A 17,587-nucleotide genomic window follows, 5' to 3' on the forward strand; every position below is an offset into this window, starting at 1 on the left:
GATAGTGAGAGCTGAAGTAACTCTGCAGTTGCATTGAAATAACACATCCTTTCTCTTTCACATTAAACATCGTCAGAAAGCAGCTCCAGTCATTTTAATACTCTTGGTCATAAAGAATACGGAATTGTAGCATATATCTGATCAGTGCAGCCCTTTAGTGTTCTGTATGGGTGATGGAAAATTAGAATTGAGTACACATGGTGAGGAAAAACTTTCATAGCTCATCCATGTGAGTCATCTGTGTTGCTGTATGTTGATGAATACCTGTCAGCTTGGTAGCTGGTAGCCCAAGTTATTCTTCTTGCTTATGGCAGTTACCCAAACAGTTGGTGCAATACCACCACCCTCTGAACTCTCACTCACAACCACCTTGTCTTCTCCACCAGGGTCCCACAGGAAAACCAGGTCTGCCAGGAATGCCTGGAGCTGACGGCCCTCCTGTACGTTTGTATCTTTGTTCTTTCTTTATCATGTAAACTGAATTAAGGTAAATCCACCAATGCTTTATGTCTTTCCTGAGGCTTGAACTCTCTGTCTTCACTTCTCAGGGTCACCCAGGAAAGGAGGGGCCTCCTGGCACCAAAGGAAACCAGGTGGGTGTCAATCATTAATAACCCCACCAGTTAAATATGACTCACAACAGAAGAAAGATATTACATCTGAACGAGTTGGATTAAAATGCACATTTACTGTACATTTGTTTGCACACTTTTTACTTTTACTTTATTTGTTGTGTTATAAACGCCCTTCTTTCTTTGGTCTTCTCCAGGGTCCCAACGGTCCCCAGGGAGCTATCGGCTATCCTGGCCCTCGAGGCATCAAGGTCAGTAGAGTTATTTTTTAGAAATCAATTAACATATAACAATCAGCATATCCGTGATTATGTAATGCTTTGATTACAGGGAAGTCAAGGAATCCGTGGACTGAAGGGCCACAAGGGAGAGAAGGTAAGTGATTCGTCATTCAGTTTAATGCTTCCAAATATACATCACTTACTCCAGAAATACCCTCATACTAGTGATAATATCTCATTTTTTAGTTCACTCACAGTAACAACTCACAAAAGCAAGATGTTAGAATAAACAGGACAGGTCTTTGTCTAAAAGGACTTTGAGTTCAAATAAAAAACAAGATTGATTTAGTCTTTGTAGTCTTTTTTAGTCTCTCTGCTGAGTATGTAATGCGTGTGTTGTTTGTGTTTCCAGGGAGAAGATGGTTTCCCTGGAATTAAGGGAGATTTTGGTGTCAAGGGAGAGAGGGTAAGACCAATTCATTAACAGAATGATTAATGGATGAATGAAGGTGTGGGCTGATTGATTGATTGATTGATTTTGTTATTATATAATATTTTTGATTGAGTAATTACTTTGTATATATTGCGCTGATTTATTCTGATGGATTTGCTTTGTCTTCTACTTGCAGGGTGAGATTGGAGTACCAGGGCCCAGAGGAGAGGATGGTCCAGAGGGGCCTAAGGGTCGCATCGGACCCCCTGGTGAGCTCGGACCAATTGGACTAGTTGGAGAGAAGGTACCTGTTCAATCAGGACAAAACTACATGATTGGATCTCACTAACATGAGATAGATTACTGATTTTCTCACATCATCTCCTGATTTCTGTATTATTCATCAAAATGAAATTCTTCTAAAACCCGTTTTCAGGATATTACTTTGAAAATATGGATATTTCCTACAAATTTACCAAGATATTTCCATTTAAAAAACAAGGGGGAGGTTAGAGTGCCCTCTTGTGGTTCTACATGCATGTGCACTTGACATGACATGACATTTATGGAGTTTATATTTTTTTCTAATTATATTACAATAGTATTTGAATACAATTATTTTCACAAGTGTTTTCATTTTGTGTTGTATTTTTGTGTTAATTGCTGCTCAAACATTGACTAAACATTTGAGTTCCCGCAGGATATTTTGTCATTAATTTTATTACATGTTAATATGGTTGTAGCACATCTGATCATTCTAATACAATGTATTCTGTAACAGGCTGGTAATATTTAAACACTGTTACAGATGTTGTGTCCCATTCAAGTGAAAGGACAATGATTAATGATGTCTTCATGTGATTTCAGGGTAAACTTGGAGTACCTGGACTTCCTGGATATCCTGGAAGACAAGGACCCAAGGTAAGAGAAACACACATACAGCATCAACCTTCCTCACTGACTCATTTATTCATCCGGGATGATTTCTTTTCAGAGTGGTCACCTGGCCTCTCTATGGTGAGAAACAGTGCTGATATTGAGATTTGGATTTGTTTTTCAGGGATCTCTTGGATTCCCAGGATTCCCTGGCTCAAACGGAGAGAAAGGAACAAGGGTAAGTCAGTTGTTCTGTGGAATATTTTGCTTCTCATGTCAGACTATTCAGCTGCTTAAAGCTTTGAATGATCAGCGATCAAAGCACTGATGGATCCTGTCGATCAAGTTATATAGTCAGTAGTGTACAGTCCTGACAGGTATAGTACAATACAAGGCTGTCTGACTCAGTCTGTAATTGTTTTTTGTCTGTTTTTTTCAGGGTCTTGGTGGCAAATCGGGACCAAGAGGACAAAGAGGACCAACGGTACCATTTCACATTTATTTATTCATTCTGCTCAGAGGATGACTGTCTTTGACCTTTCTTCCACTCGAGCTGTTGAGCACAGATGGATAAAAACTGTTACTTCTGCTCATGATGTTGAAGAAAAACAGCACCAGATTGAACAGTGGAGTTTCACCGGTTGAAAGTTTCAGGCCTGTTTCACCTCTGATGAAGGTTGCTGCTGGGTGTGGTCGGTTGTGGTCAGAATTGTAACTTTAACCACACCCGACAGTGATGTCACAGGTTCTTGTAGTATACCTGTGCATTACTGCAGCAAGGTGTGAAGTTAAACCACTGATGTCACAAGATTTTTAGGGGGTGTTATAATATTCCTAAGGCCCAATTTGGAACAAATTCAGAAAAACTCGTGGAACGTCGAGGTAATCACAGATAGCATCACTGTTGCATTGTTTTTGACTGATAAAGGCTTTCCGCTAATTGTGCTGACTGTTTGTTTCCATCAGGGCCCCAGAGGCCAGAGAGGACCGAGAGGCGCAACTGGGAAACCAGGAGCAAAGGTTTGTCCATGCTGTGAATTTATCCAGAGTTTACTGAGAGACTGTGTCCACAAAGGTTCACGAGTGCCATTATGATGATTTTAATGATGATTATTGTTACTGATGATCATGTTTTGTTATTGTTATCAATGTCGACACCATCATCATTATATGTTCATATTGATTGAACTACTACAAAGCTGGATATTTCGATTTTATTTATTTAATAACTCAAACAGTCTCAAATTTTAAATTTGACACCCATCAGTTAAAATGAAGACATGGCACAGTATTTTCGCATTTCATCATCTGTGCCTCAAAACACTGGTTGCCATCTGTTTTCTTTGATTTATTTAGATCTTTAACTCAAAATAACCTGGTTTAAAATTGGAGTGAAGCCCATCTTAACAAGCCAAAGATATTAATGAACAAGAGTTTGTGATCCAAAGCCAGTTTTATTTACTGTGTTGTTGTTTTTTTAGGGAACTTCAGGAAGTGATGGCCCTCCTGGTCCTCCTGGAGAGAGGGTGAGTGCTTAATTTTCATTACAGGAAAGCATATCCAACTAGTAGCACTGTGTCAGAGCTTACATTCAAATACGTACGTGCCTCAGACGCTGAATGGCTCTGTTGGGTATTCCAATATGTTCTTATTATATCATATGTTGTTGTCTCTCCAGGGATTGCCCGGGCCTCAGGGAGCCAATGGTTTCCCCGGACCAAAGGGACCTCCTGTAAGGAAATGTTTTGATACCAGTTTCTCATAGGCTGATGGTTGATACTGTTTGTATTCAAGATGGTATAACTTTGAGAACTGTAGTACATTGTTCCAACATGGTTTTGGGTTTGATGGTCTCTTCTGGGTCTGACAGCTCTCAAGATTGAGATTTTATTAACATATAATGGTTGATTAATGCTTCATTACAGGGACCACCAGGAAAGGATGGGCTGCCTGGACACCCCGGCCAGAGAGGAGAAGTTGTAAGTTGTATTTTTATTTTTTAAACTGATGATTTTAGGACTTTTACCCTGATTTCAGTCATGGCTTTCTTTAAGGATGGAGTCACTCAAAAAAATATACCTGATGAAGCCGGAACAGACCAAAATGTCAGAAATTAATAAATGTACCAACCACCAGTGAGACAGTTTTTATTCATTAAGGCAGTTACTATGTCAGAGATAAATTTGTTGTGGAAAAAGTACGATTTGTGCGTTTTGTGTCATTTTCTGTTCATCTTAAAATCTGAATGTTTTCAGTGACACCCTTTGGAGGAAGGTTGGATTCAAAGACATCAGTTGTAGTCAATCTCAGTTAACTCCAATTAAATACCTATACAAGCTTTCTTTAGCTATCTAATCCAGGTATCTACACAGTTACAAAAGGTTAAGTATTAGTGGACTAATTAGTTAAGTACTTCTTAAAGTTGATGGCTCACTGTGAAGGTTATGAGAAAAGCTGAGTTGTTGTGATGATTCACATCTTTATTACACACGTTATGATGCATTTCAACAGGAAGGTTCAATTTTTTGCAGATTTTTGGTAACCGCCATTTGTTTCCTCCAGGGTTTCCAAGGTAAAATGGGTCCACCTGGACCTCCTGGAGTAGTTGGACCTCAGGTGAGTTTTCCAAATCGTGATGCAGATTCTTGTCATTACTGATAGTAAATCACATATGTTTTTATGAAAACACAACTTGTCCTCTTTTTCTTACATGTTTTTTCTCTCCACTGTCTTTTCATTCTCACCTTCTTTGCACTTGAACTTTATTTCCTCTTCATCTCCATCCGCCCAGGGTCCATCTGGAGAGACCGGCCCCATGGGCGAGCGCGGCCACCCCGGACCCCCAGGTCCACCTGGAGAGCAGGGACTTTCTGGTCCCTCTGGGAAGGAGGGCACCAAGGGAGACCCTGGACCCCCCGGAGGCCCTGGTAAAGATGGACCCTCAGGACTGAGAGGCTTCCCCGGAGAGAGAGGACTGCCTGGAACCCCTGTGAGTTTGACCAAGAGAAATACTGCGTAGATCAGCAGGCAGACACTTTTAGCTAAACTACTAGCCGGCTTTTTTTTTTTGAGAGGGCCTTTTTAAGCTTATATTGAACCTTTAATGGCAGTGGTGAAGTTAAATATTACTGATTAATCCCTTCTTGCCTTTTCTTTCAGGGAGGTGGAGGACTGAAGGGAAGTGAAGGACCTGCCGGACCCCCCGGACCTGCTGTACGTTTCAAACCAAACCCTACTCCAGTTTAAAGAATGAAAGAAATTACAGTAATATCTGGCTAGTCCACTTCGTTAAAATACTATAGTTTCTCAACAAAGGATTTTAGTTACTTTGACTTCAGGTCAGTACATCATTTCTGACTGTAATTCATTTTGTGGGTTTTAATATTTAAAATATTAGAATTTCTATGGGTTATGACAAATAGTATCCTTCGTTAATAATAGTATATCTAGTCCATGAAGTCCATGAAGTATTCACTTAATGAATATCTGCTGTAATCTCTACTGTTTGTATGATATTCTACCTTTGTAGGGGTCTCCTGGTGAGAGGGGACAAGCTGGTACTGCTGGACCTGTTGGACCCCCTGGCAGACCAGGCCCTCAGGGCCCCCCTGGACCTGCTGGAGAGAAGGGAGTTCCTGTGAGTATTCTGGAGAATTTCATCCAAAGAGCAGTGCTGTCCAAAGATACTGTCCATGCAGCCAAAGAAAAATAATTAACCTCTGATTCTCATCTTTGTTCTTTTTCTCCCACTCAGGGTGAGAAAGGACCTATTGGCCCTGCAGGTCGCGATGGAGTGCAGGGTCCCGTGGGTCTTCCTGGCCCTGCCGGATCACCTGGAGTACCCGGGGAGGATGGAGACAAGGCCAGTAACTCTAAGTAACAGTCTTTACACCGACATGTCCTTTTAAAAAACACCTTAATTACCTCATTGACCATCCAGAATAATGTGTCATAATGTCTAAAATGGCAACATGGGCTTATTGAGTTGTGGCCCCACCCGACTCTTATCAGACATGGGTCATTTCAGAGCTTTTCTTCAAGCTTGTCTTTGCTGTAACATGATGTTTGTCCATGCAGGGTGAGGTTGGAGAACATGGTCAGAAGGGCGCCAAGGGAGCTAAAGGAGAGCATGTGAGTGAGGCTGACATGCATCAATTTGTTTAAATTAAAATTGTCTGACGATGCTGTTTCTCTCTTCATTGTATCAAAGCTGTTTTGTTGTTTACTCATTGTTTTATGCTTGTTTTTGTTTGTCTGTAGGGTCCTCCTGGTCCACCCGGGCCGATGGGTCCCGTTGGTCAGCCTGGTCCTGCTGTAAGTACAAACTTTAACTCTTTGAAGACAGAACCAGACAGTTTGCAGTGCCAGTTGGTTGGTCCTGATTGTATTTTCTTGATGCATCAGCTTGATGCATTTGGTGCTAGTTGGGTTTCTAGATGGCTCTTTGATTAGACACACTACAAACTCAGTACTTTTATTTATTCCGAACAGACCAGGATATAAAATACTTAAGAGGCCGATGATTTTCCCATGAAAGTTGTCATTGTGTTGTATTACACAGGAGCAATAAGGGCTTAGCAAAATGGAAATTTAATTATACGAACACTATGTCAGCCATTACTGGCATGCAGTCACCATCATGAGATGAAGACTATGTTTACATGTAACTTATTGCTTCTCTCTCATTTCTTTGTCTCTGTTTTTCTTCTTCTGTGGTGCAGGGTGCTGATGGAGAGCTTGGACCAAGGGGCCAGCAGGGGCCTTTTGGAGCTAAAGGTGATGAAGGAACCAGAGGATTCCCAGGAGCCCCAGGACCCATCGGACTGCAGGTAAAATAAAAGATACAATACTCACTTCAGATTTGATGAAATCTGTATTTAATCTTTATTTTAGACTATGATACAAATGTTTAGATGAAGTTTTGTGCTACATTGCTAAGCTAAATTTATTATTTATGTAACTTTCACCTCTGTCCTACAGGGATTGCCAGGACCACCAGGTGAGAAGGGAGAGACAGGAGATGTTGGACCTCTGGTGAGTTCTAGAAATGCAATGCATGACATCAGTAGCAATGACTGCATCAGTGATTTATTTTATCATAATGTTAATTATAAATGATGATAAAGCATGAGCCTCTTAATGTTTCCAGGGTCCTCCAGGCCCTCCAGGACCTCGTGGCCCTGCTGGACCCAACGGTGCTGACGTGAGTGTTTACAGCTCTCATTTATAAAATGACAACAATATGTAATCATGAGTTAAACTCCAAGGGGTTGTTATAGTCGTAGCATGTTTAATAAGACTTTTCCAAAAACGGCATTAGTCTTGAATTTTCCCTCAAAAATATCACAGTGTGGTTTGTTAATAAAGAGGATGACACAAAAACATTCTGTCACGTGACTTTTAAGAGCCTAAAAGTGTGATTTAACAAGCAGTTGTTAGGTTTGACGTGAATTATTCAGTTTTTTTTTTTTTGTCTGAATGGTTTTTGTGTGGTTTTCAGGGTCCTCAAGGTCCTCCCGGTGGTTTGGGTAATCCTGGACCTATTGGAGAGAAGGTACAGAGATAAAGAATGTTTTACTAACATTGAAGCAATATTTCTGTATGACTTTGATGATGTCCAAAGAAATAACTGAATTAAACTGAGCTTGAGTACTAAAAGAAAAACTGTTTTGCTTGACAGGGAGAGCCCGGCGAGGCCGGACCACCTGGAATTGGAGGGGAGCCTGGAAAGAAGGTGTGTGTCTGACCCGAACACCTGGTCTGAGTTATCAGGATAATGTGCCTTTACTGACTCGTTAGTAGCATCGTTAGTAGCATCTGTGATTGAACGGCTGCTGTTGGCAGGGTCCTCGTGGAGAGCGCGGAGAGAAGGGAGAGGCCGGACAACCTGGAACTGCTGGACCTGCTGGAGGACGAGGACGACCTGGAGATGACGGACCCAAAGGAAACCCTGTATGACACCCACAATGCAATGCACACAAACAAACACACACGCAATGAGATTGCCACACAGATCAATGACTGTAGACTCCACTGCAGAAGGAAGTGATTTTCTCTCTAAACTATTTTTTCTGCTAATTTTATCATCATAAATTCAGATGACATTTTGTTTTTGTCTCTAACTTCAGGGTCCTGTTGGTTTCCCTGGTGATCCTGGTCCCCCTGGTGAGGTTGGACCCAGAGTGAGTATCCCCTTTCAAGCAACATATCAGTAATATATTCTGTTAGATTTCAAAGCTATATAGTATGTACAGTGGCTGCACGGCTGCCAACAGTTCAGCTTATTCTATGCACATATTGCCTTGAGCTTCTAACCGAGACACAGGAAGAAAAACCTCTAAACCTGATCTGCTTCACTTCAGGGTCAAGATGGCGCCAAGGGAGAGAGAGGAGAAGATGGCGAACCAGGAGAATCTGTACGTCGAGATGCACCAATGCAGATACTGTATGTTTCTGAAGTGTTCTAAAAAATATCTCAGTACCCTAAATCTGCTCTCTCGCCTCCTACTGCAGGGCTCCCCTGGACCTCCTGGTGAGAACGGACCTCCCGGCCCCCTAGGAAAGAGGGTAAGGTCACCGTCCTCGTTTGACAGGCACCTGGTCGTACCAGCAAGGGTTTGCATGAGAACAGCACAGCGGCAGTCATGAATTCATTCATCCATTCGTCATGCACTGGCTGAAGCCTGCTAAATGTTGTAGCATCAAACCTGTTTCACCAAGTTGACCTTTGTATACTTAGAGAGGTAGAAGGAGAGGAAGCATGTGACTTAAAAGTACTTCGTAGTACATGGTAATACTTGATATACAATTCTGGAATTTGAAATTACAGAATATATTTAGGTTTGTTAATGCAGTGTTGTATGTGTTATTTGCCAGGGTCCTGCTGGAACAAGAGGACCAGAGGGACGTCAGGGAGAGAAGGGAACTAAGGTGAGTCCAGATCTTTTCAGTACATTTTTCAACTCCATGTGGTTCTGCATTGATAATGTTAAGTCTAAACTAATGGCAAGAAATACAGAAGTGGTATAAAGATACCAAAGTTGGCATGGCATCACTGTCTCCCTTCCTGGTGACGATAGTTTGATCCTAAATCACTAACTGTGCTTTTATTCTGAAAAACATTTGAAGCGTTTTTGTCTGTCTGTGATATCTCCTTAAAGTTCACCAGGTATCTCTTCTCATCTCATTTTCTTTTGTTAGGCAGTTGATGTCATGCTTGTAGATAATTTTAAAAACATTTTAATCATGGTTCTTCATCATCATTAATAGGGAGATCCAGGTGCTGTCGGCCCCCCAGGAAAAACTGGCCCTGTGGGCCCCCAGGGTGTACCAGGAAAACCAGGAACAGAAGGACTCAGAGGACTCCCAGGATCAGTGGTCAGTTACTGTGACCACTAGATAATACAATATTTCATGGGTGTATATGTTATTTGTGGTATAGTTTGTTGGATGGCCACCACCTGCTAAATGTGTTTCTATCTGTGCTTCAGGGTGAGCAAGGATCTCCAGGACCTTCTGGACAGAAAGGACCACCTGGACCTATCGTAAGATAACAGAGCCTTTTTGTGTTCATGTATACATCCACTCTGCTCTTTTGTACGAAGGACATCCAGTAAAATAACTTATTTAGTTGCTTCTGATCCAACATCAGTCTTTTCCTCCTCCTGCTGTCTCATTCAATCCAACTCCAACTTTCCTCTTCCTGTCTTCCATTTCTCCCATCCTCTCTCTCTTCCTCTCCTGGTTTTCATGCTTCTTGTCTCCTCCACCACCTCTTCGCTGTCTTCCTCCTCCCCTCTTCTTTTTCTTCTTCTCCTCTTGCAGGGACCTCCTGGTTTGCCTGGTCTGCGTGGAGACCCTGGTTCCAAGGGAGAGAAGGGACACCCAGGTCTTATCGGTCTCATTGGACCCCCAGGAGAGCAGGGAGAGAAGGGAGACAGAGGTCTGCCTGGGCCTCAGGGGTCCTCCGGACCAAAAGGAGAGAATGTGAGTCTGGCCTCTTTCACATGTGTTAGAGTGGGGCAGCTCAACCACCATTATTCACATTCAGTTTGATAATAATGCTTGAAAACTGTTCTCATGTTAAACGTCTCGTGTTGTTTTCCAGGGAATGGCTGGAGGCACCGGACCCATCGGCCCTGCTGGTCCTCCTGGTCTGCCTGTGAGTGCTGTTTTATCCCATGAACATGACTTCAGACTCTCTGCTTCCTCAGATATTATTAAGTACCATAGAAATTAGTGACAGTAGTAAAACACTAAGGATGGTCTTCATCTTTAAACTAAAGCCTCATATCTTTTACAGGGTCCTCAAGGTATCAAAGGAGCTAAGGGTTCTGCTGTGAGTACACTTTACGAGTGTTTGTTCCACACAAAATGAATGAAATTGTTGACGAAACATGTATTGACTTGGATCTGATGCAGTAATGCTTCTTGAACTTTTCCCTCTCTGCTGTGTTCAGGGAGGAGCTGGTCCCAAGGGAGAAAAGGGTGTACAAGGACCTCCTGGACCTCCTGTAAGTTCTTCACCTGTCATTGTGACAGAAACTCTTCTCTGCTCACTCATCGCCCCTCACTGTTTGTCAGTTAATTGATTAAAATTAAAATTTGCTGCCCAGGGTCCACCAGGCGAGGTCATTCAGCCCCTGCCCATCCAGAGGAGTCCCAAATCCAAGCGTTCCATCGATGCCAGCCAGCTGCTCCCCGAGACCGACATGCCTGCATCTGATGCCGCTGGCACCGAGTTCCTGATGGGCAGCGAAGGCATGGAGGAGATCTTCGGTTCTCTCAACTCACTTCGACAGGAGATCGAGACCATGCGTTTCCCTCTGGGCACCCAGGACAGCCCTGCCCGCACCTGCCAAGACCTGCACCTCAGCCAGCCAGACCTCAAAGACGGTAAGGGACTTAACCCAAGACTTAACCTGCCGCCTGCTCAGCGTAATGATCTCTCCATCAGGTTCTGGTCCTGATGTGGTGATCATTGTCATTTCAACATGTGGCTGATGCTGAACAATTCTCTTTTTTTCATTAAACAATTCATTTATGAAGCAAAATCACATAAATGAAGAGAATTTTAATGGAAAAAATCCAATTTGTTTCTTTATTACACCTGATAAAAAAACCAATGCTGGAGGTAACGTGGCCATACAAATCACACACATATCATCTGGAGTCGCCTAAAGATAAATAAAGAGCTGCTGAAGGATGATAAGTATGTGATCAAAATTCTACTAACAGCTGGCAGAAAGGCCATTCCAAGAAGCTGGCTTGATACAGACAGGTCCACCCGGATGGTTAGATGTCGATGGATTAGGTTTAGAAATAGAATCATTTTATTGACAATAATATAAATTATTTGATTTAAAAATTATTGCATTAACATTACATAAAGAACTAAAAAACATATATGGGTTTTTTTTATAAACCCAGTCATAACTAGACTCTGAGTTTTTATGTTGTGTTTTGTCTCTCTGTCGCCCTCTGCAGGAGATTACTGGATTGACCCCAACCAGGGCTGCTCCAGAGACTCCTTCAAGGTCTTCTGTAATTTCACTAACGGAGCAGAGACGTGTCTGTACCCCAGCAAGAGCATCAACACGGTCAGTCCACCACACCAGCAGCACTGTAAAATCCTGTAAAATTAAATCTGCCGTCGCTAACTCCTCCGAGTTCCAGTTAGGAAATCTGTTAAATGTGTAAATGATATGAATGATGCTTTTAAAAAGTAGGTGGGACTGCTCATCACTCGTCACTGTAGACACGAAGAAAGAGATCATTTTCTCACTTTTATAATAAAACCAACAAGATCTCTGTGCTATCATGACTCAGAATTCACTTTGTCCAGGTTGGTGTAAAGGGGTCTCATTGTACACATGTTGTATTTATTTATTTGTGCAAAACTATACAAACAATATATATATAAAAACTGAACATTTTAATATAATACATATGTGACCATATGGGACAATTGTGTTGGCAGGTGAAGATGAGCTCCTGGAACAAAGAGACTCCAGGATCCTGGTACAGTCAGTTCACCACTGGTAGTAAGGTTAGTGACCCTGTGTGACATGAAGAGCAGCTCTGAAACTTAAGTTTTTTTGATAATATTTTAGCTCTTATCTTAACTACCCTCTGTTTTGTTGTCTCCTCATCTTCAAATCCCCTTCTGCTGCCTCGTCTTCACACTCCTCCTCCTTCCAGTTCTCCTATGTGGACTCTAACGGCGAGCCCGTGGGCGTGGTCCAGCTGGGCTTCCTGCGTCTCTTGAGCGTCCAGGCCCGCCAGAACCTCACCTACCACTGCCACCGCTCGGTGGCCTGGGCCGACCGAAGCGCCAAGAACAGCTACAACAGGGCACTGCACTTCAAGGGTGCCAACGACGAGGACCTGAGCTACGAGACCAACCCCTACATCAAAGCCTTGGTCGATGGCTGCTCTGTGAGTCTGAGCTCTGTGTTCTTGACTCTTTCTGGAAGACTCACTTCCTGGAAAACAGTTGGTTTTTGATATTTGACCCAATGACAACAATGGGACACTAACGAGGCTAACGACTGTCGTTGACACCAAAGGGTTGCATCCCACCCCGCCTTAATGGGGGGATCGTTTGCCTCACAATAGAGTGATACCATTCTTGTTTTTGTTGGTTGGTCTCACTCAGGGGATAAATACTTGAACCATTGCATTGGACTAGAGCTGTCCTATCTAGTCTGGTTGCGTACGAACTGATGAAGCCTGCTCGGATGAGAGGCGAAACGTCTTCTAAGACAAACTGACGAGGTGCAGTTCCGAACGATTGAATGCCCTAAAGCTTCCAATGACCTGGATGAATGAGAATATTCACAGGCTAATAATATTAATAACCTTTTTTTATGCAGCACTTATGCAGCAAACAAAGTTACAAAGTGCTTTACATGCACAAGTAGTATAACACATCTAACATCTAACCAGCAGATTGATCCCTCGTGTTGTGTCCCACCTCAACATCCTGTTTCAACAGAAAATGCATCACATTAAGAACATCACAGTAGTGTTTTATGGGAGCTTTAAGGCTCTGAACGTGAGAGGGTTCCCCACCTTCTCTACATCTATTCAGTGCGCTACTGATGCATGCTGATCAACACTTCAGGATGAATATGTTGACTGCTGACACTCTGACATCACATATTATCAAGTACACTTACTTAAGTACACAAACAATAATACAAAAGTCTGTGAATCACAGTTGAAACCACACCCTTGCAGCTATTTTCTTTAGCTTTTTACACTGATTTTCTATATTTTAGATCCTTTAATGCTTTTAAAAACTAAAACAAACTATGCTGCTGTCACTGAAAAGTACCTTTTTTAATTTTTACTGGTGTTGGCATTTACAGGATGTAATGAAGTATTTAGCATAACTTAAAAGGAGACTGAGACTTGACAATGGCTTATATTGCACCAGACAGCCTCTTCTAACGTGCTGTGGTGATGCAGACTTTAAGCAAATTAACATAATTAGAATTATTCAAGCTTATTTTCACAAAGGCAATCTTTGTTCACAGTCACGCACATGCAAACATCTTGATTCCAGTTTGTGACGTGTCCCTCTCTCTCTGTGTCTCTGCAGTATCGTAAGGGCTTTGACAGGACAGTCCTGGAGGTCAACACGCCTCAGGTGGAGCATCTTCCTCTGCTGGATATCAAGGTGTCAGACTTTGGGGAGAGCAACCAGCAGTTTGGCTTTGAAGTGGGACCTGTCTGTTTCCAAGGCTAAACACACACACACACGCACACATGCAAAGAACAACACATGCAAATACTCACACACACACACACACGCATGCACCTAGAGACACAATTATATAAAAGAAACACACATGCCCAGTAATTTGTAAATTAACTTGTAAATGATATGAAACACACACACAAACCCACAGACACACACACTGACACACACAGATGCTGTTGTGAGACACACACTCACACTCAAGTACGTGCCTGGGGAAAGAAACATCCTCCCAACAATTAATGGACGTCAAAAAAAAAAAAAGAAAAGAGGAGAGAAACGAAAAGCTCGCGGAGAGGAGACCACGGCCGCGAGAAAGGAAGAAAAAACCAGGAGAGAGTGTTCTTCGGAAAATAAAACAGTGTTTTCTTTACCATCAGCGAACGGGGCCGGCCCGAGAAAAGAGAGCAAGCCAGCGACTTGAGGCCTGAAGCCCCCCGTCTCCGATCCCCCTCTCACTCTTCTCTCCTTCCCGCTGTCTCTCTTTTTTTCCACTCATCTCACCTGCTCTACCTCCCCCCCTCCTCCTCCCAAAAAAAAAGGGTCACCCTCGGACATTATTTCCATTCCTTTAACCCCACGTTCACAGTGTAAGCAGCGTGGTTGGCGGTCACTCTTTCATGGCCGACAGGAGGCGCAAGAGGCTCCTCTGTAGCTGTCTGCACGTACGATGTTTTAAACAGTCGAATCGGGCCTTTTGAATCACAGCTTTGGCATCTGTCGGGCGTTCATTCGTTTAGTCGTTCAGATAAAAAGTTGCCAATTGAAAGCTTTGCATCAGCTTTTTATCTGTTTGCACTTGCCTCCTTCTCAAGTAGGAAATCAGATCAAAACAGCAGACGGCCAGCGGTCGCAGATGTGGCTGACAGAAGAAATGAATGAACGCCCACGTGACTTGTCAGTCATGTTGCTCACACTGAAAATACAGAGTAACTCTCAGCTCTTATGTTATTGCATCAAAAGGAACCAAAGAATTAAAGCCGCCAGTTTCCACCCAGAAAGAAAAAGAAGGATCTGACCAGATGACACCAGCTGGGTCTTGCCTGTTAGGTCGATCTGTTTTTTCTTGCGTTTAAGTGAATTCTCCACTGTTTGTAATGTTCTCTTCATGACACCCTGAAGTTTTATTAAAACAGTCTAAAAATGTGATTCGCAGCTCAAAGTGATTGAAAAATCTTTCTGGTGTTCAGTCGAGTCCAGCGTGACCAGGATTCATTCTTTCCTCTGCGCTGAGAGCAGCGGACACTCTTTGAGTTGTTCATTTGTTAACGCTGGACAACAGTGACAGTGAATTTAAAAGCCATTATATTTGTGAACTGTGCTAAACTTGATGCTATTGTACTTGCATGTAAAGGGCTGATTCTTCTTAAAATCGTGGATCAGGCCACCAGGGTCGCTACCACACACCAGTCCAGTATTTGCTGAGTCACTTTCTGGGTACTTTGATTATCATCCGGAACACATTTTCTGATTTGGCGTCCAAGCACGAACCATCATCAGGGTTTTAATATGTATATGAGATTCAAAGTTCCCTCCTTCTTTTTCGTACAGCAGTGAATAAAATGCATGCTTTACTGAAAGAAACTGTGTGGCAAGGTGCTAATTATACCAAAGTATAAAACTTTTAATATTCACTTTGAGTCCTTCATTTTCTTTAGTCTCTTTTACGATTTCATAAAGCTTTTTACTGGGGAAAGTGTGCATTACATTCCATTTGTACAGAAATAGTGATATTCTATTGTATTTATTTAAAACAAACAGGGTGCTTTGAGATTAAAAAAAACAAGGACCACCAAATATTCCAGTTAAATGTGGTATATTTCATTTGTATTTATTTCCTGTCGCTGACACTTGAAGCTCAAGTGAAGCGAGTGACTTACATGTTAAACTCACTGCCAGCCTGAGTTGTGGTGCTTCTGTTCACGCCCTGTCCAAACTCCTTTTGTAGAACCAAAGAATCTGTGGCCATATTTTATTGTAATATCCCTTTTTAGTGTTTGCATCAACTGTACTGTGCTGTTAAATTTTGCTTCCACTGTAATGATTAAATGGTGACTCTCCAGTTCTGTCACATTTCCTTGTCGTTGCTACTGTTTGAGTTGGCGTATATTGGTTTCAGGCTCAGGTTGGTGCTTTGAAATGCATCATAGAAACTCAGTTTACTGAGTCAGTGCTAAAAAATACTGACACACAATCCGCTTTTTTTTTTTTTTTTACATTTCTGTCTGAGACTACAGTGGGTAGGAGAAAGGTTGTGAGAGGGAGGGGGCAGCTCTGTCAGCCACCGTGAGTGGCTGTGAGATGATATCATACAAGGGTTCTGGTTTTAATTGTTTGTTTTTCATTTGTCTTTTTTCGATATAGCAGGGAAACGGGGTGGGATGGCCAAAATCCAAAATTTTTAATAATCTGACTGAGATTCTCGGGAGAGAATGACCTCAAATATTTGTTTTTATTGTGTTGAAGACAAACATTTCAACATAAAAAACATGGTGCTGATAAGAGAAAAAAGTATTATTTTATAATGTGTGTAAGTATTTTTTTTTTATTCTTGTTTCTGTAATATATAATCTTTTTAAAAAGAGCTGCTGGACTCGTGTTATTTTTTCCAAACCCGTCATGAGTAGTTCCCGCAAATGGCCACAAGACGGCGCCGTTTCTCATTTGTTCAGGTGGTTTGTTCGTCAGGTTTTGTGTCTCATGCTGGAAAAGGATGGTGCACATTCAGAAATGTAAATACTATGGTGTCCTTTGTGAATCATTCTTCTTTATTATTAGAAAGTACAGCTTTTGTCGAGCGTTAAAATCCGTTTCAAATCTACGGAGAGCTATAGGTGTTGTTAGTAGATATTTTGATAATTTGTTTGCATTATTTAGTAATTCTCCAAATCTTCTCGATCTTGCTGAAGTTATTGTGACAGTCGGAACTGAAGTTACACGTTCCTGTGGCTACTACGGTCAGTTAGGCAGACGCGTGTTAGCGGCTAGCGTGATAGCGTTCAGGTGTCTCTCTGTGAATACCCTAACGAAGTGGTTTTTAACGCAGTTTGACTCGATTTTGGACGGACACACGAAGCGGTAGCCCGGAATCCAGCTGTTAGACACGATTTTTTCTTTCAAGTCCATTATTTGAATGTGTTTTACGGGATAATGAAGTGTTTTTGCTGTTTGCTAATTTACGACAAAATGTATTCGACAGGACGAATTCAGAGATGAGTCGTATCATTGAGATTTACCAGTTAATATTAATTAAATCCGCTTGTTTCCGTACATTTATGTAGCCCTCTCGCTTTTTTGATTATATGTTTAATGTGTTTGCTTCAATGGGCTAACAATTCCTGTTATTGTTGCTGCATGGCGAAATAGCGACGCCTTGTGGTCGTTTGGCGTTCCTGCCCCTGTCGAATGAATTAAATGCACAATCTTAAAATGAGGAAAAGTAATTTAGCATCACTTCATTTATATCACGAGAATCATAAGACATATTTTGTAACACCTGGCTGTGTGGACATACAATCTTAACACTGCAATTTGTAAACGATTCAGACTGTGATGAGTAATCTTGTTAAACTACCTCCAAACCTAGACCAGAATTTACATTTTGTGAGTTTCTTTTAATGAGTATAAAGAAAAAAAACTACACATTCAGAGACATCTGTTTAAGAGAAACTAGTTTTGCTCTTGAAAAAAAAAATGAAATGGCAGCTCTTGCCATAACATA

At 41.9% G+C, this 17,587-nt stretch overlaps 1 protein-coding gene across 3 annotated transcripts in view; it reads left to right on the forward strand.

Moving 5' to 3' along the window:
• Positions 1-16,054, forward strand: part of col11a2 (collagen, type XI, alpha 2) — a 50,361-nt gene extending 34,307 nt beyond the window's left edge. For all 3 annotated transcript variants that reach the window (XM_041955182.1, XM_041955184.1, XM_041955185.1), the window contains 41 exons: positions 387-440; positions 549-593; positions 770-823; positions 903-947; positions 1,206-1,259; positions 1,423-1,530; positions 2,094-2,147; positions 2,287-2,340; positions 2,542-2,586; positions 3,069-3,122; positions 3,584-3,628; positions 3,781-3,834; positions 4,028-4,081; positions 4,665-4,718; positions 4,894-5,091; positions 5,262-5,315; positions 5,632-5,739; positions 5,857-5,964; positions 6,180-6,233; positions 6,363-6,416; positions 6,824-6,931; positions 7,083-7,136; positions 7,252-7,305; positions 7,603-7,656; positions 7,783-7,836; positions 7,947-8,054; positions 8,231-8,284; positions 8,465-8,518; positions 8,616-8,669; positions 8,979-9,032; positions 9,372-9,479; positions 9,593-9,646; positions 9,927-10,088; positions 10,210-10,263; positions 10,405-10,440; positions 10,562-10,615; positions 10,718-10,997; positions 11,589-11,701; positions 12,082-12,150; positions 12,303-12,539; positions 13,708-16,054. In XM_041955182.1, the coding sequence (XP_041811116.1) occupies positions 387-440; positions 549-593; positions 770-823; positions 903-947; positions 1,206-1,259; positions 1,423-1,530; positions 2,094-2,147; positions 2,287-2,340; positions 2,542-2,586; positions 3,069-3,122; positions 3,584-3,628; positions 3,781-3,834; positions 4,028-4,081; positions 4,665-4,718; positions 4,894-5,091; positions 5,262-5,315; positions 5,632-5,739; positions 5,857-5,964; positions 6,180-6,233; positions 6,363-6,416; positions 6,824-6,931; positions 7,083-7,136; positions 7,252-7,305; positions 7,603-7,656; positions 7,783-7,836; positions 7,947-8,054; positions 8,231-8,284; positions 8,465-8,518; positions 8,616-8,669; positions 8,979-9,032; positions 9,372-9,479; positions 9,593-9,646; positions 9,927-10,088; positions 10,210-10,263; positions 10,405-10,440; positions 10,562-10,615; positions 10,718-10,997; positions 11,589-11,701; positions 12,082-12,150; positions 12,303-12,539; positions 13,708-13,854 (3,312 nt within the window). In that variant the 3' untranslated portion in view covers positions 13,855-16,054. The remainder of the gene's footprint in view (positions 1-386; positions 441-548; positions 594-769; positions 824-902; positions 948-1,205; positions 1,260-1,422; positions 1,531-2,093; positions 2,148-2,286; positions 2,341-2,541; positions 2,587-3,068; positions 3,123-3,583; positions 3,629-3,780; positions 3,835-4,027; positions 4,082-4,664; positions 4,719-4,893; positions 5,092-5,261; positions 5,316-5,631; positions 5,740-5,856; positions 5,965-6,179; positions 6,234-6,362; positions 6,417-6,823; positions 6,932-7,082; positions 7,137-7,251; positions 7,306-7,602; positions 7,657-7,782; positions 7,837-7,946; positions 8,055-8,230; positions 8,285-8,464; positions 8,519-8,615; positions 8,670-8,978; positions 9,033-9,371; positions 9,480-9,592; positions 9,647-9,926; positions 10,089-10,209; positions 10,264-10,404; positions 10,441-10,561; positions 10,616-10,717; positions 10,998-11,588; positions 11,702-12,081; positions 12,151-12,302; positions 12,540-13,707) is intronic.
• Positions 16,055-17,587: the final 1,533 nt, after the last annotated feature.

The sequence above is a fragment of the Chelmon rostratus genome, chromosome 16 (assembly GCF_017976325.1).
Source record: "Chelmon rostratus isolate fCheRos1 chromosome 16, fCheRos1.pri, whole genome shotgun sequence".
In the NCBI taxonomy this organism is placed as follows: domain Eukaryota; kingdom Metazoa; phylum Chordata; class Actinopteri; order Chaetodontiformes; family Chaetodontidae; genus Chelmon; species Chelmon rostratus.